This window comes from Parus major, chromosome 1 (assembly GCF_001522545.3).
Source record: "Parus major isolate Abel chromosome 1, Parus_major1.1, whole genome shotgun sequence".
NCBI lineage: Eukaryota > Metazoa > Chordata > Aves > Passeriformes > Paridae > Parus > Parus major.
In genome coordinates this window covers 65,657,797-65,683,445 of record NC_031768.1, presented here as the reverse complement: position 1 = coordinate 65,683,445, position 25,649 = coordinate 65,657,797, and the positions used below count along the sequence as shown (strand labels likewise).

At 34.5% G+C, this 25,649-nt stretch overlaps 1 protein-coding gene across 9 annotated transcripts in view; it reads left to right on the top strand.

The window, feature by feature from the left end:
- The window catches only part of NBEA (neurobeachin), a 457,700-nt gene that overhangs the window by 167,443 nt on the left and 264,608 nt on the right, over positions 1–25,649 (top strand). For 8 of the 9 annotated variants that reach the window (XM_033515238.1, XM_019006696.2, XM_019006695.2 and 5 more), the window contains 4 exons: positions 7,583–8,021; positions 19,020–19,174; positions 23,180–23,306; positions 23,962–24,089. In XM_033515238.1, the coding sequence (XP_033371129.1) occupies positions 7,583–8,021; positions 19,020–19,174; positions 23,180–23,306; positions 23,962–24,089 (849 nt within the window). The remainder of the gene's footprint in view (positions 1–7,582; positions 8,022–19,019; positions 19,175–23,179; positions 23,307–23,961; positions 24,090–25,649) is intronic. The other variant, XM_015628205.3, reaches the window with a different exon arrangement.

Genomic DNA, 25,649 nt, shown 5'->3' with positions numbered 1-25,649 from the left:
GCATAGAGATTTCCAGACTATTTTTAAACTATTTTGCATAAGGATAACAGCCTCAGTATGCAAAGTGGACTAAAGGACTAATTTCCATTGTCTCTGAAAATATTCTTTGCCTCAGGAAGTCCTGACAAAACTCAGGTCTCCATCCTCCTCAAAATCCAGTTGTATATATAATTCCAAGAAAGGAGCATGCTATGAGGAACCTGGGTGATAATCATGATTATGATGAAATTCCAATTCTATTGAATTTCTGCCTCCTGCTCAAAATAATCATACTGCTCTTCTGATGAAACATATGCTCCTCATTCCAACTACATCCGAAAAGACAGGCATTTGAAGATCATGAGTTAGTAATGAATACATCTTAATCTATTATTTATTGCCCTTTACCCACTATTTAAGGCATCATAGTAGATGTTTGCACATATATTTCATTATTAATTGATCAGTCATTATTTATGCATGAAGCAGTTCTAATAGGGATTTTTTGTAAGTTACATCAGTATTTATTTTCATTTGTTTGTACAAATTACAGATGTTTTAAAAGTGTTTCAAAAACTTTTATTTTTTAAAAAGTAGTGTTTAAACCAAAATGTTTTAATATGAGTTTCATTGTCTATATGGAACATACTCTGTGCTCCACTGCTAACTTCTGTTGCTGGATGCTGTAACCTACATGGGAGATTTAAATTTCTTTTCTAAGAAATGTTTAATTACAAAACCACCATCTTTCTCGGCATGCGTCAGAAATACAGATATTATCATAAGTACCTCTAAGGTAATTTATTTTTAAAATTTTGTAGGTTTGAGTTTACAAAGCAGAAAATAAATTAATAAAAATAAAAACTGAAAAAAATTAGGGAAATTAACCTAGAAAAAAAAAAACATATTACGATATTTTGTCTAATTTCTCTTTAGGTTTTGTTTCAAAATGTAAGTACCTGGTTTACTCTAAAGCTAACATTTCTTTAATATGATTTCTCATTTTCTTATTTTTATTGTATCTTCGTAGTATCTTTCAGTTAACATTTTGGTAATGCTTTGGTTTAAGACTGCTGACATTTTGTTTGGCAGCCAGGTAATCAATCAGACTGATGTCTTATCCATCCAACATTGAGTGAAAGACCTTTGACTAGTGAAGAAGAATTAAGACATTGATTAAAGACATTGGCGAAACAGATCAAGAGGTTGTGTCTGTCATATACAGCTCTTTCAATGTCCTTTGTATGGTCAAGGTAGAAAGAACTGTCCTGTGTACCCACCTTAGTGACTGCAGGGAAAGAAACAAATGATAAGACTTTTGAGGAATTGAGCACATAGAAAATATTTCCAGTGAACAGAAAGAGAAGACATGCACTTACGCATGTCCAGCTGTGAACAGGGGCTGATGATAACTGTCCTCTTCAATCACTTCCCAATCTTGGTTTGCCCACCCTAAGTCTCTCCTGCTCTATTCCTCTCCCATTTCAGTGCCTCTCTGCTTTTCTTGGTTGACCGCTACATCCCTTCTCCTCAAAAATCCACTCCGGCTAACAGGAAAATTCCCAACCTTCTGTCTTAAATGTCCTGTACCAAGAACTGTGTCCTTCCAATTGTCAACCCACCCTAGAGTATTTCCTATCTGACCTTCTTCAGTCCCCTCATTTTCAGCTGTGTTCCTTTGCCCTCAGCCACACATACCAGAGCCCTGAGGTATCGTACCTGTGGTTTTCCTCTTCCCAGCCAGAGGCTGCCATGGCACGTGCTCTAGTTCCACCTCTTCATGTGCACATGTAACAGCACATTGGCATGCTGTTAGACAGCTGAACCTGCACTGTTGCATTGCTGTCCTTGTGGAAGGAAAGGGACAGTGTTTGGTCTTGCAAGCATTTCAGAAAGCTGGATAAAGATGTTGGCTAAATAACAGATGCAGGCTAAATGCGGGCTGCATTTATCAAATGTTTTTGTAGAGAAAAGACTGATAGTGAAAGAATGGAAAATTGTAATGCTAAGTAAGGCTCTTTTCCCTCACATTTTAATAATACAATTTACAAAGAAACTTGTTTAAAAGTATTTTAGAATGGCAAATGAGTTCTGCTGTGAGCGTTGTTCATGTTGCTTTGCCTCAGAAATAACAGAACCCCATGAAGTCTGTTAGTGGGACATGACCAAATTTGCCTATTAATGCATAGTTACGTGAAGATTAATACCAGCCAAGCTGCCAAAATGAGTAGATTCTACAGGGTTGGGCCATGACCAGGAACACTATAAGGGGAAATTTTACTCTGGTCTGCTTATAACTTTCACAGAGAAATAAAAATGCCAACAGAAAAGAAGGTCCTGGGTAGCAGATACAGAGCAGCTTGGAATTTTAATGCTTCTTTTAGGGGGATTCTCCTCACTGTTGTGCCTCAACCTCCAGAGGCATTTCTACTGCAAATCGGTTCTTGATCACTTCTCTCAATGTACTTTTAAATCAGACCCTTATTTCTCTTTGATTCTGTTCCCATATTTAGTTTCTCATCTCAGTTTAATTGTGCTGCTTCTTACACGTGAAAATTAGTAGACTGATGTTTCAGGGAAGATCTTTTTCCACTGTCTTTATGGCCTTGAGTTTAGGAATTGATTATTTGACTCTTTGACCTATGGAGGAAGCTGTAAGATCACTGACTACTTGGAATTAAAGCAAATTCAGCTTTTAGGCGCTGTTTCTTGAAGTTTGTAGAGGACTACAAAGGGTTTATAAAAGGAACTATTAAGGTAATCACCAGTGCTTTAAGACAGCTATGCAGAAAATAACTCACAAATTTTTCAGAGCAAATGCAGACAAAGGTGGCAGCAAGTCCTATATGAAGATTGCCTGAACCCTTCCACTGCCAAATGCTTCTCTATTGTTTACAGCAGAAATCTGACCATTATTTGAGATTGTACCACTTCCCAATATTTTTTTCAGCCATATTGTATGCAATTAAAAGAAATTATTTTCATTCATCTTACTTTTGAATATTTCAGCAGATTTTTATCTAGTACGGAGGTTTAACAATATTAAAAGACAAGAAGATCACAGGAATATACACTTAATTTTTCCATCTTTTAAAAGTAAATAAATATTAAAATTGTGATTTGTAGAATCATTTTTTATAATGACAAAATTGTGTGTATTTACCTTACATATGGAATGGCTCATTATTAGGTCAATAAACAGGGGGAGTGCGGGTTGTATATTTTAGCCATATGGAAGCAGTGCAAGAGCTATTTAGGTAACTCAGTAGGTTAAAACAATTACAATACACTTCATAAATCACAAGCAAACAAGATATTTTAGGGAAGGAGCGTGACGGATGAGGTCACCAGATATACAATATGTCATTTAGTTAACTTGAGCCCATATTTTTCCCATAATGTAGTAGATGAACTCATTAGTTAGAATGAAAAACAGTAAGGAGGAGGCATCTGGCTTCCAACTGTCTGTTTCTGACAGGGTTAAGATCACTAGATCTAGTAATGATTCTGCTTTGTCTACTGACATGGCCTTGTGCTGTAGAAAACTGATGAGGTTTGCTGAAAATTTAGTGTCTTACTGTCACAGTGTTAGAACGTGGACAGATGCAATCAGTTATGGCTTTGTTTCTGTTCATGTTTACCATTTTGCTAAGTTTATTTAAGTATTTAGGATTTTTATAAAAGAATAGATGCTTCTGGTTTAAGATTTTTCTAAATCACTTCATGAAGCAGTATTTATTTCTGCATTTGCAAGGCAACAGAAATTCTAGGACATGGTGTAAAATAATATAGAACAGAACTTCTGGATATGCAGTTTTATAACTAAAACTGGTCAGGTTTTGTGCCCTATGCTAATAACAATAATAGTAACAATAATGTTGATCCAGAAGGTCTTATAATACATCTTTACGGCCATATTTATGTGGATTTCATATATCCTAATTTGCTAGGATTCTTATCTGAAAGGCATTTAAGAAGTCTTATCAGTTTTGAATTTATTTTTTCTGAAGACACAAAAATAAATTAAACCTTTTAAACCATTATTCATTTAGCTTGTTTGATGTTTTAAAAATGAGAGTTAATGCATTAGTACACTTAGTAGTTTTTAGATATTGTTATTCTTTGTGATAAATCAGGCTGAGCTGAATTGCCTTCATGCAGAATATTTGTATTAAGTATTAGAGATGCAGTAAGAAAACTAAAGATACAAATCTGATTTTTGTGGAAATCAAGTATCCATACAATTTCCTGAATATAGAACAACTCCCTTTGGTATTTTTGCCCTAAATCCTTTCAATTACCATTATGTATGTAGCTTTATAGTATGTCATATTGAAATGTTATGTCCACAAATATATAATTTTACTTCCATTTTTAGGGTCAAATGATGTAGGCCTCCCAGCATTTTATTTTCATTTGGGAACAAAGGTTTGCAAGTCACCTGCTGAGTAATTAAGTACAGCTCTATTTATAGCATCTCAAAATTAGTTCTATTTTTTTTAACTTGCTATGCTGATTGGAAAACTTCTCCATAACCTTAGTTATATATCGATGACTTTCACTTTCCAAATTAAAATTTATTTGGGGTGATTTTGCAGTGTTTTTCTCATGCCAACCCTGCCTTTCTTTTTTTTTTTTTAGTTTTCATCTACAGCTTGTTATAGCTGTTGTATAACTTCTCAGTATTAGTTTGGCCAGACTATGTCGGCCAAACTCATTTCTGCAACAGTAGATCGCTGTGTATCTCCATAGTGGCACTTGCAGATTTCTCAAATATAAATGTGTACAGAGTATTCCATAATGAATCCTTCCAGAGCCTTCTCTAATGCTGTTAATGCTTAGCTGTCACAGGAACTATTTATTCCAAAAAGTTTCGAGCCACGTTTGCCTTTTCTGTGAGAGTGTTGTATTGGTAGCTAAATAGTTACCAAGTAATTGATGTATCCAAGTTCTGCTCTTCAGACATTTACAGAAAATGAATTCCATTTATAATGGGAAGCTCTGTGATCTTCTCTAGATACAAAGCTTTCCATTATTAAATATAATTTTCAATTCTGCCATAATACCTTCTTATAATTGTGCTTCTGTGACCATCAGTTGTACTTCATAATTTTGTCGTCAGCAAATTTCACCACAATGTTTTTTTACCTGAAACCTATTAAAAATTTGAACAAAATATCTCCCATGGTAGTTTCTCTCAGTCTGATGAGTTTTTTTTCTTTTTGCTTGAAAGTAACTGATGGCTCCTTCTTATCCAGTTTTTTTTCCCACATTCTAATAATTTCCAGGGTCTCATGACTAAATTACGATCTGTTGTGACAACCCCAGCTTTACTGAATTTACTATATTGACCCTTACTTTCTCTGAAATATAGGTATTTAAAAAGCTCATTTAAGAAAATAATTTTTTAATCTCATTGCATTCCATTACTATTCTTTACTCAAAAAAAAATCCTGAAATCTTACATTCTGTTGAAGGTTTACAGTTGTCCAGCTGATTTTTTTCCTATCTCTTAAAAAGAGAAACCTTGTATGGTTTTCTCTAGTGATGTGTTACTATCTCCAGTCATCTGTTTGGCAAAAATGCCAGAAGTTTGGCTACTAGACCAGTGATATCATGCATGGTAATATCATGGATGCTTCTTTCAAAATTGGCTTGGAGTCAGTTCATTACAACAGATTTTAAAGTCTTTCTTCTGGTTTACTCAAGGTAGTTGACTTTCCACAACTGTATTTCTATCAGGTTTTCTGTCTTTAGTTTTCTGTTCAGCACTGTTGACCTTAATGAAAATTGAGGTTGGGTGTGACCTAGTTTCACCATGTAGTGGACCATCGTCTTTTTTCAGTGCCCCCTTTTCATTTGCATAATAATGGAGCCTTATGCCATTTTATTCACCGTACATTTCATGGGCAACAACCTGCTTTACTGGCTGTCCCAGTATAATCTTCCCTTCAGTTGAGAGGTGTTGTCTTTGTATGGATGGAGTTTAAAGAGACAAGCAGAAAATTCATTAGGATCATTCTGTGGATCAGATGTCTTTCTGTGCCAAATATAGGCAGTACTAAGTAGATACGGATCTTTTTGCTTCCTGACCTGGCAGATGCTAAATGCATTTGATGCAGTTCATAAATCCAGTTTTTACTTCCTGCTTCACAAAGAAGAGCTCATATCTATTTGATAAGATGTGTTTAAGGCACTTAAGAGAAAAAGGAGGAGGAAATGGCTTCAGTGTTTATGGCTGTTAAAAGAAGAAAACAATGCTCCTTTATAATGGCTGATTCTCCTTCAACTTTTTAAAAGCCTCTTCTGTTCTTTCTTAATACTTGTAAATAAGCAGAGGTTTACATGACCATTAGTTCAAACACATAAATAATCTCTTACAGATTTTTTTTTATGTGCAGATGTATGTACCCCCACTTATGCCCATATGCTAAATATGTATTTTTTACTTGACTTTGCCAAAAATCAATAGTGAGTTATGAGATTGTTATTAAAGTTACATTTCTGAAGTACATTTTTTTGGTAACAGAGCTTCATTCAAATACATTATAAAATATTTCCTATAATATCTAAACCACTATATCAGAGCCAGTAAAAAAGTGTTCTTATTTCATACACAGGACAGCTAAATTTTATAATCAAGACAAGTAATTAATGAAAATAATGTAATTTTAAAATAAACTTAAAAAGCATTTTGTCAAAATAAAAATACCCAGTTTGTTTTTCTCTAACCAAAAGTATGAATGTATAAATTTCTCACTAGAAATTCAACTCTAGACTTTTGTCTAAGAATAGCGAATTATTCTTACTTAATAAAGATTTTCAATCTGTTTCACTGAAGTAATTAATAGAAGTACGGTCTTCTCGGTTACAAGATGTTGTAGAATCCTTTTCAATCTGGAAATGTTCCAAACTCAGCAGATTTCACTTGCCTATCTCTGTGAAGCTATAGTTATTTTGTTCATTAATTTATTCCTGAATTACAGAATTTTACCTTCTGTGGGAAAAGAAGAGGTATCTAAAAAGTCAATAATAACACTTTATTTTTCATGTATAAATTAATCTGTATTCAGTGCAATGATATGTGTGTAGAAATGTGTGTAATACACATTTTAAACAAAACACAAAGCAAACAAATGGTCTAGCAGTTTTCTTTTGAATTGAAGCTTAATATTTAATGACACCAATACAAAAGAATAAATTTTAAAGTTAACTGAAAGCATAAATGATTGCAATTTTGCCTTCTAGTAGGCTCAAGGGTCAAACAATTCTTCAGTTGATAGGTTATAATTTTTAATGTTTTTTTTTTTTTTTGCTGGCAGTATTTTGCTGTTTGATTACTATGTGAGTAGTGGGCTGTAGTTTCTAAATGTCACTGAGTTTGCATAATGTGATTTTGGGCTCCCTTTTCCAAGCCTGTCTACATGCCAAACAGCTGTTGAAGGGAAAATGTTTTCTATGCAGTACGAGTTTTTAGCGTACATGGTAAAATACCATGATATGTGGTCTTTCTAACACATTTTTGTCATATAAAACCATATGATCACATTTTTAGGGTAAAATGCCAAACTAAATTTTGTTCATAATCTCTATTTTGCTGCAGAGACACCAACTGTATTTCCAGAAAATATCAAAGATAAAGAAACACCAACACCGGTTGAAGATATTCAGCTGGAAAGTTCTATTCCTCATACAGATTCAGGAATTGGAGATGAACAGATGCCCAGTATTTTGAATGGGACAGACTTAGAGACCAGCACAGGTCCTGATGCTATGAGTGAGCTGTTGTCTACTCTGTCTTCAGAAGTGAAGAAATCTCAGGAGAGCTTAACAGAAAGCCCCAGTGAAATTCTGAAACCTGCATCTTCAATATCCAGTATCAGCCAAAGTAAAGGAATCAATGTCAAGGAAATACTGAAAAGTCTTGTGGCAGCCCCTGTTGAAATTGCAGAATGTGGCCCGGATCCAATCCCTTACCCAGATCCTGCACTGAAGAGAGAAGCTCAGGCTATTCTTCCCATGCAGTTTCACTCATTTGACAGGTATATAGTTGGACTCGTTATTTTATATTGATGTAATTCAGAAGTTTGAAGGGCTTTTATTTCTTCAGGAAGGTTATTCTACTTTTGGTTTGTATTAAAGAATGTTAAAAACAACTGCACTGTGTCGCCCTTTCTGCATTACCAACAGATCATCAAGTATAAGACAGAAGTAATTCACCTTGTTTTTCTCTGTCAGTGAATAAAACTCTATGAAGTACTTGGAAAACAAGCCTGTTGCAAAGAAATATATGTGCAATAAAATCTTTTTTTTCTTTAAAACAGCATTTTAGTGAGAAGGAGGAGGGGTAATATCTGCTGATATAGAACAGATTGTGCAGTTGAATATTCTTTCAAAGGCTTAAATCTAAATTGGATCCATCACTGAACTGTTTTCTGGTACTGAAATGCTTTGACCATGGCAAATTGTTTTCTTGGTCATGGTAGAAACCAGTTTCCTTTTAGGTCTTTAAAAAACAGAAGTTGTTAAAGCTCAAAAGTTAGCGCTTAAAACTAAACTTATGAACATTTCCATGAAGAGTCTTTTGTTTTGTTTCTTGGGCTGTATCTTCCTAGTTACTAATTAATATACTTGCCTTTAAAAGTCCAGTCCCTCTCAGTTATCCTGAGCATAGAAATTGTGATGTTGTGCAGTTCTCAGCATCTTTCCAGAAGGTTAGTCCCATCCACTGAGAGTTTAGACCTAAGTCTTGTGAGTGTATTTTTCATCCTTTCAGTTTCTTCATAAAAATGTTTTTAAAATGTTAAAAATAGAATCAAGACTTGAAAATAATTTAAGACATATTTTGAAAACCTAATATATTAGTTTATCAGGCAGTTACAGGAGATAAGATTCTGAAGGAAATAAATAAGGCAGAAAAGTGTTATATTGTGATTTATTTGGGAAAAAAATCTGTATTTACAGCACATCCTAATGTCTTTTATGTAAATACTAAGGCTGCTTTTCTGAAATAATTCAATTAACAATCAGATAGTATCTGTTGTAAGAATGACAATTTTGTCAAGATAGGAAAGGTGGAATGTATTTTAGAAGCAATGAATATATCCCTTTTTATTAGTATTTTTAGGTCTTAAGACTTTTCTAGAGAAAGCTCATTTAAAGAGCTTTTTTATTAAGATTTTTTTTTTTTTTCTACCTATACAGTTAGGAATTTTTCCTTATCCTCTATGAGAAACCACTGTATTCCAGAATGCATTCTTGTACTTTAAGCAGTATAAAACATCATGCTACATGTAGAAATAATCACAACTGTGATCACCAAAAAAGGTTACTTTATCTGAATTTCTACCTGGGTTAATAAGAAAAATATTTCATCCAGAGAGCTCTGGTTGATTCACAAAATGCCAGACACCTAAATTAAAAGGAACACATCACCTCATGAGATGTCTTTGTCACTGTTAGAGGGAACTTGACATCAAGGTGATTGAAGACATGGATTTTACTCTGCATTTCTAAATTATAGCGCCATAAGAAAGCATTAAGAATTCCAAGGGCCTGCATTTGGTTGGCCATAACCTTTATTTAATGCGAGCACCTCCATTTAATTGCTCCTGCAACAACGTGACTGCTTGTACCTCTTGAACATCATTTGTAGTAGTAGTAGTAGACAATATAGAATTATGAAATTATTTAAGAGGTGCCTCATGTCTAGGGCTTATAAGTTTTGATAGATATTTCATACTTAATAAGTTTAGCAGCTAATGAGTTTAGTGACTTGTTTTTTCCCTGACCTGTTATTCTGCTGATCAAATTTCATTATTTCCTGTACAAATTGCATCACTCTGTATCTTAGTAGCCTACATTGTATATGTCAGCCTTTGGAATTGTTCACTTCTTCAGAAAAGAAAAGAAAGCGTTAATGGGTGTTGTCTAATTTTTAGACAAAATACATAATTTTTTGGTGTTTTTTTTTTTTTTCCTCTTAAATAAATGATCCTGCTGTCTGATTTTGGTTAATGAGGTAGATGATGATTTTTAGTATAACCAATAGCTATGAAGTGAAAAATGATAGGTTCAGGCAAGTCCAGCAAATTGGGAAATGTTGCATTCTTTTATCCAACTAAAAAAATGTTTTTGAACTGTGGATATCTTGATAAAAATACAGATGTAGCCCACAGGACCTCAACTGACTGGTTACATTCTATGGCTGCATTATTGAATGATACCCTCTATTCAAGCAAGTATTCCTCTGTGCAGATTTTTCATATTTCCAGAGTACTTACTTGACCACTCTGACAATCCTTGGATGGTCATGGTGTTACTTTTTCAATTACAAAGGTGGAGCAGATTCAGATCCTGATCCTATAACTTTTCATGGGGGATGAAACAAGGGTTAGGGGGGGAAAGAACTTGAATAGTATATTGAAACAGTAACTGAACAAATTTAAGTATTAATTGAGAAAGCAGCATGAATTTTACCTAGTGATGATTTCTGAACATTTTATTTCCTGTAGTATCCCAATAATTTGGAAAAGTGAAAAAAAAAAAAAAAATACAGCAGGGTTGTCTTTCCATACTTGCTCATGTAAATGAAATTGTTTACTAATATAAAATAACAGTTAAATAAGATAAACTGGTTGGTTTTGTTTTTTTTTTTTAAAGCTAAAACTATGCCTGTAAAGCATATTTCTGTAGGCTCTTGTGTTGCTGTAGTTTATGCAGCTTTTGGTACTTCACTGAGCAATGTGGCTGTTGGTCATCTTTATTGTCCCTGAGGAGAACCATGAGCAACGGAGTGTATTGTTTTGTCAGGTTCTATTTCTTTCAGGTTTTATAAAATAAGCACAGTGATTCCATATTTATAAGCAAATCTAGGTTAGAGAAATGTATTTTTCACATTAATCTGAAGATATCCCTTAGTCCTTATGAGGCTAGTTTTTTGGGTTTTTTCAGGTTTTTTTGCATTTGGATGTCTGAGTGCCTAGCAAAAGAACACAGTTGAAGTAATTTTCTTTAATTTTGATCACGGATGAAGGTAAACACCATGTACAGCAAACTCCTGTAAAGAGAATTGAAATTAAGAACTGTATTTTAGCATTTACTACGACATGTTTTGCTCCCCATGTTCTTCTAATTACACATTGCTAATGTGTCTGTAAGAGTTATTTTGTAACAGGCTACTGCCTATTCTCCCGTGGAATTTGCGCAGTTGTAAATGAAACATAAAAGCAGAAAAAGTGCCCAGCATGTTTTATCAAATGGGAGCTGTGTGTAGCTAATGTATGCAGCAGTTCAAGTGCTATCAAATGTAAATGATGAGGTGATATTGATGAAAGGAGGGGATTGAGGTCTCGGGGGGCGCTGATGACGGATTGAACAGAAGCGGCCTTGCGCCGCACGTAACTCAAGTCTGTCGTCTTCACCACTCAAAGCCGTAATGGGAGGTGGCAGTCTGAAATGAGTTGCCACGGCAAAGAGTATTATTTTTGAAATGCTTTCACACAAATCACTAGGCCCTGCATACAACTTAGTTTCATGCTTTAATGTCATCAGGAGGCACAAATTGGTGTGTCTAATTGTTTGCCACCTGCCAGCAAAATGAGCTGCCAGGCAGCCAGACGGGTTTGATTGTCTGTCAGCTCTTCAATAGATTGAGAGTGACAACATCAAAAATTTCACTTCAAACTCTGAAGCTTTGAGCAGCTTTTCAGAGACCTCTTCCCCACAAGTGCTTCTGGACAACTGCATTTTTCAATTAGTTTTCAATATATTGCTGCCTTCTGCCTCATCTGTCTTAAGGTAGCTGTAATTACATTATGAGCTATATAAACAGATTTCTGGGACACAGGAGCCTGGATCCTCAAAGTTATGACATGTCTTTTAACGTCAGACCGAATTTTTTGAAAATGGTATCCAGGTTGACATTTTTAGAAGCAAACACAAAGGGTTACTTCACCTAGATTTGCGACTAATGGAGCATAACTTACCAATAATACCTTTTTGCCTTCTCATCTTTTGTCTGACAAAATTCAGTCGCTTTTACTGATTTTTAGGGTTTGGGGATTTCTTGTTTCTTTTTTGTTGGTCAATTTGCATTGGTCCCACTAGATGCAACCTCGACCATTATGGTTTTTGAATTTGTTTGTGATTATACTCAGTTTTGCATTTGAAGCTTACACTTGTTCATCTCTATTTTTTTCTAGTAGAGATTTCTTAGCTACGCGCTATTATTGAGAGTGCTTGTGGCTTTGTGTCTCATTTTTTCAAACTGAGGTAATTTACGTGTATATTTTCTCATCTTAGAATTATTTCAATGGCAAGAATGCTGGCATAAGCATAAAATCTTGAGTTCCTAGAAATTAAAAGATCAGTTATTTTTACTGCTATTAAAGATATCTGTCTATTTTAATCCATTATCATTTCTTAAATGGGAAGAGTATAGGCTTGCTTAGTTTACTTCTTGGTGAAGTCTTTAGAATGTATTTGAGAATATTTTGGAGAACACATCTTTGAAGTATTTTAGTTTTGATTTTTGCAGGTTTTTTGGGTTTTTTTCCCCCTGACAGAAGGACCTTGCAACCAGTTTTAAAGGTGCTAGAAGAGGTGGACAACTTGTGAGATCCAGTCAGGTCCCATACATGTCCTTTCCATTAATACAGAGACAGGTGGTCTTCAAAAATATGTTTAATTTTATGTAGGTATGCTATATTTAGATGGATAACTTAAGAGAATCTATGTGTTTTGCTAGAATACAGCAGTGGGATGTTCCTTTTTCCTTTTTTTTTATTTTTTTTTATAGTAAATGATAGAATGGGAAAAGACAAAAAATTGTGAGAGAAGATGCACTGAAGGTTCAAATAGAGAGGTTCAATGTCTATCTGTTGTATGATTTCCTGCCTTTGGGAGGTCATTGGCATGCAGTAGTCTGCTAATTCATTTAAATAGGACGCCATATTCATGTTAGAGTCATTAGATTCTCCAAATTATGGCTTGCTGAAAAATAGATTTGATTTTCCTGAAATCTTATTAAAAATTAGTCATGTATAAATACATTTTAGTCTTCTCCCAATAAAAATGGTTACTTTTTAAAGTGAATTACAAATAATTGAAGAAAAATAGAGCACCTTTCCCATGAATCAAGAAGGGACAGGTACAGGCATTGTCTGTTCTTAGGCACTGCATTCCCCATTACTTTAGGTGTCAACGTAGCGTGTGAATGTATGAATGAAAAACCTAATCAGTAGTGTGGGAATTAAAGGACTCATCTGGTTCCAGTTCACTCAAGGTAATTTTCATTATCTTTGTGCAGTGGAGACTGGTCCAAAGAAAATACTTGACAGCTTCTCAAGAATATATTTTTCTAAGATAGCAGTAAAAATACACTCCAGAGAATGAGGTATGGTTTCAGATCCTGTTAGAGAAGAGGGCTGAAGTTGCATTGTCTGTATTCCCAGAGTCACTCATTTAGTAAATATAATAAAAGACAAAGGGAAAGCTCATTGTCACCTCAGCAGTTTGTTTAGAAAAACAATTATCCTAAATTTATGAATAGGTTCAAGTTCAACCAAAATAGAATTTTATTTGTTTATAAATAAATTCATTTATTTTCATCAAGCTGTAATTATATTCCCCATGTCTGTCATTTAGCAATCTATACACAGGTAGCTCTTTCAAAACTCCTCTTATCACCTATGTAATGTGAGTCTTTTCATATTCATGGGACTGTAGGTGTACGTGGCCTGAAGTTGCTCAGGAGAAACCAGCATCTCCCTACTCTCTAATATAATTCACTGGCTATATAGATGAGAATTATACTGCATTTTTGTCTTGCTCTTTATCCCTATCTGCCTTCTTTCACAGGACTGTTTGCAGGTTTTTAGCTTTTTTTTTTTTTTTTTAACATACATATAGGATTAGGTTCCTCACCCATACTTATTTATACCTCATATTGATTGTTTCTTTGGGGTTTTTTTCTATATTTTATGATGTTCCTGACATTTAATACATCACATGTTCACTTAGATTCTATTCACTTTCTTCAAAGTTATTAAACTTCCAGCATTTCCCATTTCTCTGTTTAGCCAAGACCATTAATCTTTCTTGATAATTAGCTTTTTTATCTTTTAAAGTTTTCCTTGTTTCTTTTCAGTATTTTAGAACATTTTAGATGCTTCAGGTAATTTATCCTGGATGCAAAGGAGGAAGTTTCTTTGTGAATAAGTACTTACTCCTCTGCTTGATCCAAGAGTGAGGATCAATGATCTGCAAGCCCTTGTCCTAAAACCACACCTAGCTAGAAACAAGCAATTTTTGTTTAGTAGATTAGGATTATTTCATGTACTTTAATATTTTGAGGTTTTGATGAATGTATGGTATCAAAATGATTGAAAGAATCTATCATACATGGATATTCAGTGCTAATATTTCATTTGCATAAGTCCCAACAATTATATCTTTCTGTGAGCCCTCCACATCTTTTCTACAACTCATGTGTATACCTCACAATTTTTTAATCTCCTTTTTCTCCATGGCTGTTTACTCTGAGTTAAACCTTTCCTCCTTGGTATCACGTGTGTCTTATCTTAATCTTATCTTAATGCAGTCAGCCTAATAAAAGGTTGTTTATAGCAGGATTCAGAATGTGTTGTTAGTGCACATAGTAACATTGCAGGCTTAGGTCAGAGGCTGGGGGTGAAATCAGAAAGAGCAGGTGGTAAACAACAGTATAAATGTTTCATAGAGGACTAGATATGTACAGAAATATGGCCAATATAAATAACTTTCAGAGAATAAATATTAAGCTTTCTTTTCAGAGATTAAGTTAATCTAGCTGTCAGCTAGATTAATAATAATCTAGCATGAACAAGGTAGCATGTAATATAGCAGACAAATTGCCCCCCACTTTCTAGTGTGAGTTCTCCTGAAATCTCTGAAGTTGCTGTTTGACACAGAGCAATTCTGTGAAAAACTTGCCTGAAGTCTGTGCTGCTTTTTGAAGAATGCTTGAAAAATCCTCATGCTTTATGCTACTGTGGGGGAGGAGAGAAGGAGCAAGAATATTAATTCAGCCTTAAGAGGTTTCACATATCCCACAAGAGAGTAAAGTGATTCTAATTTAATTGCTGCTGCTCAGATAGGTAGCTCAAGACATCCAGTATTGAAGGCTTATCTCTGACCTTTATATTGACCACAGTGATTAAGTTGGAAAGCCTTTAAATTTTAAAATGGAAAAGAGATACAGAATGTGAATTGCAAAGAGAAAATATAGAGCTGCATAACCTGATTTATCCATCACCAGCACTGTGTCGCTAAATATTTAAATAAAGTCAATTTGAGAAAGTGGTGGGGTTTTTTAATTTCCACTTTCTCTTTTTGCATTTCAATACATTAATGGTATTATTTTCTATCTAGTTATTTCATGCAAATTTCTAAACCCCAGAAGAATCCTGGATCTATTTGCTGAGGTTATTTAATGAACCAGCAATGCATAAGTAGTATGTGGGTTGAATCAACAACACTCATCGTAAGCATGATATGAATTATGATGACTTTGGGCTCAGGTTTAAAACTGGTAAAGGAACAGTGATTAGAAGCCACAGGTATATTTAGAATTGTAAACCACCCAGTGAACACAGAAATAAAATCAGTTGCTACAGACAATTACTACTAATTTTTTGCTGACTAAATCATTGGAAATCATTTGAGACCATGAAGATGGGATTCAGGCAAATGTGGGCCTGTTTAAGATATTTAGGGAGTTTCAAACACGTTTTACAAAATGAGGCCTAAAATGAAAATACAGAAATGTGTATAACCTTTTCTTCTAGTCTGTAGATTTCTGTTCCTTCATGAAAGCAAAACCTGAATGCCTGACAGATACATGTAAAACATCTATCACAGTAAATTCATTCTTCAAATCATATTATGCTGAAGTATTACCTCTTTCATAAGTCCGATTTGTTTTATTTGCCTGTTTGCACTGTATGTGCTGTTGGAGTAGTTGGATTGGTTAAAAAAAGACTTTCTGTACTTGAAGGGCAGTCATTCTCTTTCACCTTTCTTGTTCTGCTGTACCTCTTATTGTTTTGCACATTTTTGACCACTCTATTGTATTTTTCATACAGCTTTTCTGTCTGCTTCATCTAGATGTCATTGTGTATTCACTCACTGTATTTTGTTTTATCAGTAGGAATGAGACATTTTGACAAGGTCACCGTGTATGACATGTCAGAAAGCTGCATTTTCTTTCAGTCTGGAATGATGTCATCTCACTGATTTTCCCTATTCTAATGGTAGAGAGGTTTCTCTTGATATCTCTTGATAATTTGTTATTTAATAACACCTGATATATCCTAATGCAGTGATTTAGACATACAAAACAATGCCAACCATGTGTAGAGCATTATATCTGTGGGATTTGTGAAGGGTTGTCCTTCTTTCTATAAAAGCTGTATTTCAGTCCTAATCTACACCCATTAGGAGTCACTTCCAAATCAAACTGATCCTATTACATCTGGGAAATAAAGCTGACACATGTGGTCTTGGACACTGAAAAACCACTGAACTGTTTAAATATGAGGAGGAAGAGCTCAAATTTAGCTTCATCTTTTAGAAAAGTAGCAGGAGAATAGGAAATACCTCCACAGTGATTGTATTGCCAATTCAGCAGATACTAATACCAGACTTTATATGAGGAGAAAATTGTTTTTCTTAAAATAAAATGCATGCCTTTCACTCACACTGTCTCACACATTTGGGAACACTGGAATGTTCTAAGGAGGCTGTTCAGCAGCCAGGCATCCTTTAACTTGTTTCCAGATATAAGGTCCAGGATATGTTCCAATGACATGGAGAGCATGGGATGACAGCTGTCAAGTCTTCCTCACATCTCCCATGTTCTTCATATTTTGGCCACTCTTTCCAGGTTTTGGATATGCCATTTTTATCTTTATGGACCTGCCAACAGCCTCTCTGTCCTTCCCAAGCTCTTGGAGTCATCACTCTTTACAGTTTTTGTCAGCAAGGTCACCTTTTGAAGTTACACGTTTGCCTGTTGTTTTGGTGACCTGATAATCCATGTGCCTTTAGAACAGGCCAGTTCTAAAATGTCTTTTCCTCCTGTGTGTTTCCTTCTTGTGCTCCAACATAAAAATACTCCCATTCATTCTTCATTCACTCCTTCTATTGCAATTCTCTACAAAGGTAGTGGGTAATGACAGTGGTTTCCTTTTGGAATTAATATAACTGGGAAACACTCCCACTTAAGAAACAAGTTCTAATTTCTTCTTGTGTTTTTATGACACTACAAGGACTTTGCTTTTGAGTACTTATTCAGTATTGTAACCCAAATTCAAATATTTGATTGAGTTATTAATTGAAATGGAGATCTTTGTACGTAGATTGGGGCTAACTCTAGGAAATTTCGTAGTGTTTTGCAGCAGATTAATCTAACCCCTGTAGACCCAGCTTTGTTCAGCTGTAGCTGCTGCTATGTAAACACTTCATATGAGCAGTGATTGTAAGATTATTAACTACAGACAAAAGCAATTATTTTAGGGTCACTTATCTAAATCAATAGCTATTGCATTGTTCAAACTCATCTGCTCCTAATGTAAATGGGCTGAGACAAAAACCCATCGACATGCCTAGGCTTACCTCTCTAACAGTAGGTGCTTCAGGGTGGAGGCAAACTGGTGTTCCAAATGCAGACTTCAACTGCCAGCCCTCTAAAGAGAGTGAGGAAAAAAATGCTTATGGATTGTTTTATACACTGTCACCACCAGTCTTTAAAATCCAGGGTGACATATAGGAACAAAGGACATCACCGTAAAACATGGTGCCACACCCTGTGATTCATTATATACCATCATATTTACACAAAAATGTAACAAAACAGTTACTGAAGTAAGTCCTTGAGCAAAATGTGGCCTCATCACCCTAAATGATTGCCTTTACTTGCTCTTTTTATATCACAATGATTAATTTTAAAGAGTGTGTCTGCTTAAACAGAAAATATACACAATTATGAAAATATATTGCTCAATATTATATAAATATGCTTTCTTTCAGGTTTGTTTTTCTCTCAGGTTTGCCACTGAAACAGACTTTTAAGGAAAAGGGGGTTTTAGAGATAAATGGAAATATTTAAAAGAAAAATGTAAATGTAATTGCTTCCACTATGAGAGCTGCCCAGTGTTGAAAAAATATTGTCTCCAAGGAGCAAGTCTTTTGGTCTTCACACTTAAAAAACCTCAAAGTGTGCTTTCAAATTAGGTTAAAAAGTATTTGTCTGAGTGCAATGTTGTCTGCTTATATTTGATATTATGTTGGATTTTTTGTATGAAAGCCATGTTCTCTTCTTAAAAGCTTCAAATTCTCAAGACTGCTTTTTAAACCTCAGCAATATCAATACTTTTAAAGCAAGTATTTATTGTGTTGCCTTTTTGCTGTTTAATGTACATCATGTGCTATTGATTAAGATGAAAGAAGGCTGAATCTAAAATTGTTTCTTAGTCATCTTTGTGAAAGACTGATACATTCATGGCGCTGAGGAATAACCTACTGTATTCAAACATGCAGATGAAAGGCAAAAAATCGTTATCTTAGGTAACTTCATGAGGATCAACAAATTCACAGTCTTTATGACTGTATGGATATAGACTTCTAGTCTGCTGGCATAATTTCTGTCAGCTAACATTATCTTTGCAAATCTAGAACACATTGCAGTGTTCTACTGATAGCAATATATAGCTGTTGACAGCAGTGTTCTCAAGATATTGAGATGGTGGTCTTTCCATTTTGTGGGTGCTGGAAGACAAATTAGGTTCTTTGGAGTCACTTGAAGCTGCAGAATAAGGATAGGAGTATGGTTTTAGGGCCTGTTAACAGAGTTTGACACCATTTCAGGAAGATTAAGAAAATTTGCAATATTTGTTATTTCTCAGCAGCGGCATCATACAACAGCCTGAACCCATCACAATCAAAACATCTTCCTGGCTTGGCTGTGCAATTTTAGTAATCTGTTGTTTCTTTTTCCACAGGAGTGTGGTTGTACCAGTGAAGAAGCCCCCTCCAGGTAGTCTGGCTGTTACCACTGTTGGAGCTGCCACAGCTGGGAGTGGACTGCCACCGGGTAGTACACCTAATATATTTGCTGCAACAGGAGCTACACCAAAAAGTATGATTAATACAACAGGTATTGTCCTTAAATATTCTTGTGACCCTCATTTTGTCCTTGTTTTTTGTTTTGTTACCTTCAGTGGTGCTTTGTTTTTTAATCATCTTCATGTTACTGTTCTTGTAGTTCCAAAATGAAACCTGGAAAGATTAAACCTTGGCCTTTTATTAGTGTTTTCTCTTGGTCTATATTTATAATCTTTGGTAGTGCACATTGGACTTGCACAACCTTAAATAAATTAATAATTACCCTCAATATTGTTTATAACTGTAGTTTAGAATTGAAATGAGCTAACTTTTCTAGTGCTCTGCAGTACAGGATGTTTATGTGATAAACACCAATTAATCCCTCTTTATGTATAAAAGAAAGTAGAGACAAGTAGCCACTCAATAAACATACTATAGATTGTAGAGGTTGAATGTTTTGGATGACTATTTGTCAGTAAAAATTTTGCTCATTTTCGGAGGTTTTTTAGTAAGAAACTACTTAATTTAACTGAATTCATGTCTTTTCTTATGACCTGTAGAAGGAAGACTAGACCTTCTTTTTAAATAATTTTTAATAGTAGTAGTGGGATTCTCTATCATGAAGGAGCCTGTTGACAATGGAGACTGGTTTCCATTGAGAAATGAATCCTTACTGAGAGAAACTGATATTTAAATTAAACTCCTTTGAAATATCTGGCTATAGTCTTTTTTCTTTCTAAGAGAAACAAAAACACTTGAGAGAAGAGCTCTCTTCAAGGATATCACAACTTCAGTCAAGGGTTGAGAATGTGAAAATCTCTCTGGAGTTGCAGCAAATAGAGGGGGATGCTTTTGGCATCCTTCTGCTTTATAGAGTAATATGAACTCGGTTTTTTTCTCTTTCCTTTTGCAGATTACCTTTAATACCTGATAATAGAACTTTGATTTTTCTAAGGATAAAAAAAATAAATAAATATGATCTTAAAACCTAATTTTCCTGAGGCAGATGGGAGGAATGAATAGACTGAATAATGTTATTGCTTCTCTGAGCAGTTCCATTTGTGTAGACACTTCTGTTAATCTTGAATGGATTTCCTTTTAGGTATTCTTATGTTGTGCAAAAAATATCATGCACTGGAAACCTTGTTTTCCAGATGATACTGAATAGTATCATTAAGCTTTTCAGTCCTCTTACTGATTAAATATCTGAACTATTTTGGCTGGAATGTAGTAGCACTTGTTTGTAAGTAATTGCATTTTAAAATCAGTCATTTCCCCACTACTGTTCTTAGTAGAGGGCAGTATTGCAAAAGCCATGGTACTATGGCACTGTGGATTAAAGGCTCCCTTTTTTGACAGATCTTACAGTTTCATTTTTCTTTTATGATTTTTTTTTTTTGATCCTAATCTATGGATTAGCTTGATTAAATGAGAAGTACTGATTGAATGGAATTTCAGCAAGTATGAGGCTTAATTAGAACTATATATGTCCAGAATTCTATAATAAAGCATTATATGAAGATATGAATTTTTGAAGATTTAAGTTTTATATCAATGTTTTAGAAATGCTAAACATATTAATGACAGTTAAAAAAAGTAGTATCCCATTGAAAATATTTAAATAAATATTATATTAAAATGCTCATTTTGCCATTTTTAATTAAGCTATGCCTATGATAGTCAAAACAGTGACTCATGTAAGTCAGTTTTTGAGACATACAGACTATCTAAAAACTTTCTGGCTTATATACTTCTAATCTATGAAATATCTATGTTATTAATTATTTAAAAATAGTGTATAGAATTTAATTGAACAGTACCTTGTTTGGTTTTTTTTTACTATGAGAAATAGAAAACAGAATGCAATTTTTTAGAAACACTAGATGTCCCCCCAAACCTATTTACAGTTGTTTTTACAGTATGTCACAGATACTCTAGAAATACAGTCATATCTGTGTGATGGGTAGCACAATTTATAAGGTATATTCTGTGCTGGACTTAGGTGAAAGGTGTTTTTTTTCATTTATTCATGGGTTATAGTCGGTGTTTACATTCCATCTGCCATTGCTGTCACAGTCAATGTCATGTCATGACTTAATGAGATGTATGTTACTCAAGTCCTTTAGTGCTGTGAACGCATCTATGGGGAGATAGGTTTTCTTCCTTCATCTTTTTATGTAAGAAGCTGGCTTTATAGTTTCTTAGACTGGATTTCTGTAATTCATATCCTGATTCTTACTTTTATGGTAATCTAATAGTTCTAGGTCTGTTCAGTCTTCTGGAAGCCTAGCTGGTTGAATTTAGCAACTGCATTTTTAAACAACCTTAATGAAGGAAATTTCATTTCTGAAGGGAAAGGGAATAAACAATAAAAATATGTATTCCCTATATATATGAATTTTAAAATTAGTAAGTACACAAATGCACACACAGAGACATATATATACGTGAAGGCTTAATCTTTCTTAAGATATCCTATTCTCAGTTAAGTTGCTGTGATTTCTAGGTTGGCACAGATAGCCTACCTTATAGTTTTGTGTTTCTTAGTGTGTTTGGGTACATTTCAAATTTGTATTTAATCCAAGACAGAACACACAGTGTAAACCACAATCCATCTCTCAGTCCCATTATTAAAAAACTGCCTAAATCAGTTCCTAATGTAAATCCTGAACCTCACCAGCTAAACTTTAGTGTCTGCAAGCCCACTAAATCCTGCTTGCATTTTGATAGTGTGTTGAACTTAAATGTTCTTAAATGATCTAGTCAAAAATCCAATCTTTGCCTTATTTTATTAGTAAAAAATATCTAAAAACAAATTCAATCAATCAATCAATTAATCATTCCTGCTGCCTGAGTATTTTTCACATTTACCAGCATTTACGCTCCACTGCTGGCTGGCTACTTAAGCAGTTAAGAAACCATAAATGCCTTGTAGATCTCTGTAGGAACTGAAAAAATATAAAAAACTGAAAAATAATATACACCTGTGTAATGCAAAGGACAATGATGTAACAACTGCTAAAACTGACCATTAACAGGGCGTTAATAAATACCGTTTTGAAAATGGCCAAATAATGTCATTGATCTCTAAACTGGTCTTCCTCACTCTTCATTGCTAACTTGGATAAATCTTGCTGCCTGTCAGCCTCATCTCTGGTGGCATTGCAGTCCCTCAGGCTTTGGACTCCAAGGACAAGACTGTTTGTAGCTACCTCTCCTGCAGTGATACGTTGCAGAAGGACTGTGCAGAACAGGGACAGCATTTATCACAGCACTCTCACTGTTCATGGCCTCTCTGAGCCTTTGCTGGTTTGCTTCAGAGAGGCTGAACTCACAGCACCATTTCAGCAAACATGATAGATTGGCATCCAGAGTCTAAGTTTAGCCCTTAGCTCTGACCCAGATCACTTGAAAGTATAAATGTATGCTCTGTGTGCATCTTTTTTTTTCTGGGCAGCTGTTCCCAACCCATTGAAATGATGCCCCCACTGCCCTCCTTACTTTTAAGATCTTACAATTCTCCTTGACTCAAGGAAGGAAACAGAAAAATTGTAATTAGAATCTTCATACTCCTCAGACACCAATTTCCCCCATTACTTCCTGAAGTGATCTATATTTTCTATCTTCCCTGTATTTTTTTTAATTTCTATTTTAGTTTCTGCCTGTAGTTGCAACTGGGCAGCCAAGTGTGCATATATAATTATATTTTAAGAAATATTTAAAATTTTATTCTCAAGCTCATCTTAAGTACACCTTTATTTTGGAAAGATCTTGCTTTACAGTATGATGTAAAATTATTTTCAATTTTGGAATATAATTTGGGAATAGTGGAAATGTGATAAGGATTTATTTTGCCTGATTTTCAATAGATTTCAAGTTTATTATTTTTATACCAGCAAAGTTAAGGTATTAATTTTTTGATAACCATATAGAAAAGTTTTCACTATGTTAGAAAAAATAACATTTCCCTACTTAGGAGTAGATTAATAATACAAGGACTATTTTAAAAGTTTTCTTTCTTAAGACTGAATTAAGGTTTGTGTTTTTTGGGGGACAGGTGCAGTAGACTCAGGATCTTCTTCTTCCTCTTCGTCATCCAGCTTTGTGAATGGTGCTACCAGCAAAAATCTGCCAGCTGTCCAAACTGTTGCTCCAATGCCAGAGGATTCAGCTGAAAACATGAGGTAGACAAGTTCTGTCTTTTAATATTAGTTACAATTTCTCTTCCCAAATTACTGTAAAAAAATAACTCATTTCATGTGCATTACTGTAGCTATACATGTGCTACCATGTATGTACTTTTTGGGTACCAAGGATGTGTATACTAAAATAACACTTCAGCAAAAAGTCTGAACTTTTCAACTGAAGGGTCTAGCTTGTTCATACTATGCCAGCCACTAATACTTCATTAAAGTAATTTTTCATCTGGCTGGTTTATTTTCTTTATTCAATAATGCCAGTACATATTGGAAAGTAAGCAGTTTGGTAATGGAGCACTAGGAAGTGGAAGGAGACATGCAACCTCTCCTGAGCAAACAAAGACCTGCGTTAAACTGGAGAGGACAAAACCAGACCTGTATTTGAAAATGATAAAAAAATTTTACTTGTTCTGGAGTACTCTGCAAATACTGTGGAATCTATGAGGCTGACACACTGCTGACTCTGACATGACATTTCCATTTACTTAAAGCCATTTAAAAACTGTAAAGTTTAATCAAAATATGATCATCCTCTTTCCTAAAGAAGCTTAAAGAAACTTTTAAAAACAGGTGTGATTTGACATAATTTTACTTCTATTGTGAAGTGTACTTACAATCATGGTCTCTGTTTTTTCCACAGTATCACTGCAAAGCTTGAAAGAGCTTTAGAAAAGGTGGCCCCCCTCCTGCGAGAAATTTTTGTTGATTTTGCCCCTTTCCTATCTCGAACATTATTGGGTAGCCATGGACAAGAGCTGTTGATTGAAGGTACTGTTCTGTTATGAGATTGTGTTATTATAGATATTATTAATTTAATATGAACAATTTTTTTATTTTCACTAGACCTTATATAACTATTTTTGATAAATTAATTACTCAGTTGTTAATGCATTGTGATTTCACTTCTTTGCATTTAATTTCATTTAAAGAAGTTAAAAGTGATAGCTTTTGTACCCTTTTGTTCCCCTGAGATGCTGTGTAATGATACATCCCCTCACGAAATACTCCCTATAGTTTGCCTTTCTCTCCTCAGAATAATTCAGTGCTTCAGCCTGACTTTGAGAAGCCAGTGAAAATACAATTAAAAAGTGTAAACTACTCCCACAGAAAAAAGTAAGAAGAAGACCATGCTCCAACATTATTGATGCCCATATCTGTATTTGGTAGGGCTGTTTTTATCTCAGGCAGGTCAGTTGGATTCACAAAGGCACATAAAGAGCTGTCCCTTAGAGGAGGAATAAACACTGATAAATTTTTTTTAAAAAGTATCCTTGACCACTTTCAAGGATTTTTATGGGGTTTATGTGCTGTCTGCACTACTTCATAGTTAGAAAATTTGCCTCATAAAGGAGGCAGGAAGTAATGTAGAAGTTACACAGAACATGCAAATATGGCAAGCTCATGAAGAAAGTAATGAATCAGTACTAATGCAGCTAAAATAGAGAAGGGAGGATTTTCATGAGCATGCACTGCTCCCAGGTCATGTATTCAGAGGAGTATATTCAGCCAAGTAAACTTTTTCCTTGCAGGATTTTTCTGACACACAGATATCAATTGCTGTTCATTGAGAGAAAAAGGTCTCCTGACAAGGCTTATAGTATGTAAAGAACTACACAGAAAAAACACAGTTTTGTGTTCAAATTCCAAACCCCCTTCTATTGTGTTTTATCTTCTATGTGTTTTATCTAAATATTGGTGTACAGTTTTTCTATGGTATTTCCATGATTACATCTCACAGTGTTGGCTCTTGTTACTAGAAATATTTACATCTTGTAACTGAAATTTTCTAGACCCTTTTCTTCTTTCACCTTCTTATTGTTTAATAATACCAAGGGATGGTGTAGTAGCTTAGTAATACTCAGAAGCTTCAGGTAATTTTTACTGTTAATTTAATAGTTTGTGAATAAGTTGCACTTCTCACTTAATGACACCTAAATTAATGGTCTGAGACTCACATTGAGATAACTGTAAGATAATTTATGGATTACTTTCTTAACTCTCTTATTTCAGTGAAGTTGGTTGCAAAATTTGTAGCAGTATTATTCTTTTCCATTTGGCAATTGATTAATTGCACTATAAGTTTTATAAAATATGACTAAAATTGTCTTGGTTTTACCTGAGTTCTTTCACTGATTAAAAAAATTCTTCATTGAATCATTCATTCAATCATTCATTGAGTCATTCTGATTTTGTCTTTTTGTCAGATCCACAGCATGAACAAGTCTATAACTGTTCCAGGATATGACAAAGACTGAAACACTAGAGGTCACAGGAATCTCACAACTATACAGCAGTATTTAATCTCACTGCTTATCCAGAGAGAAACAT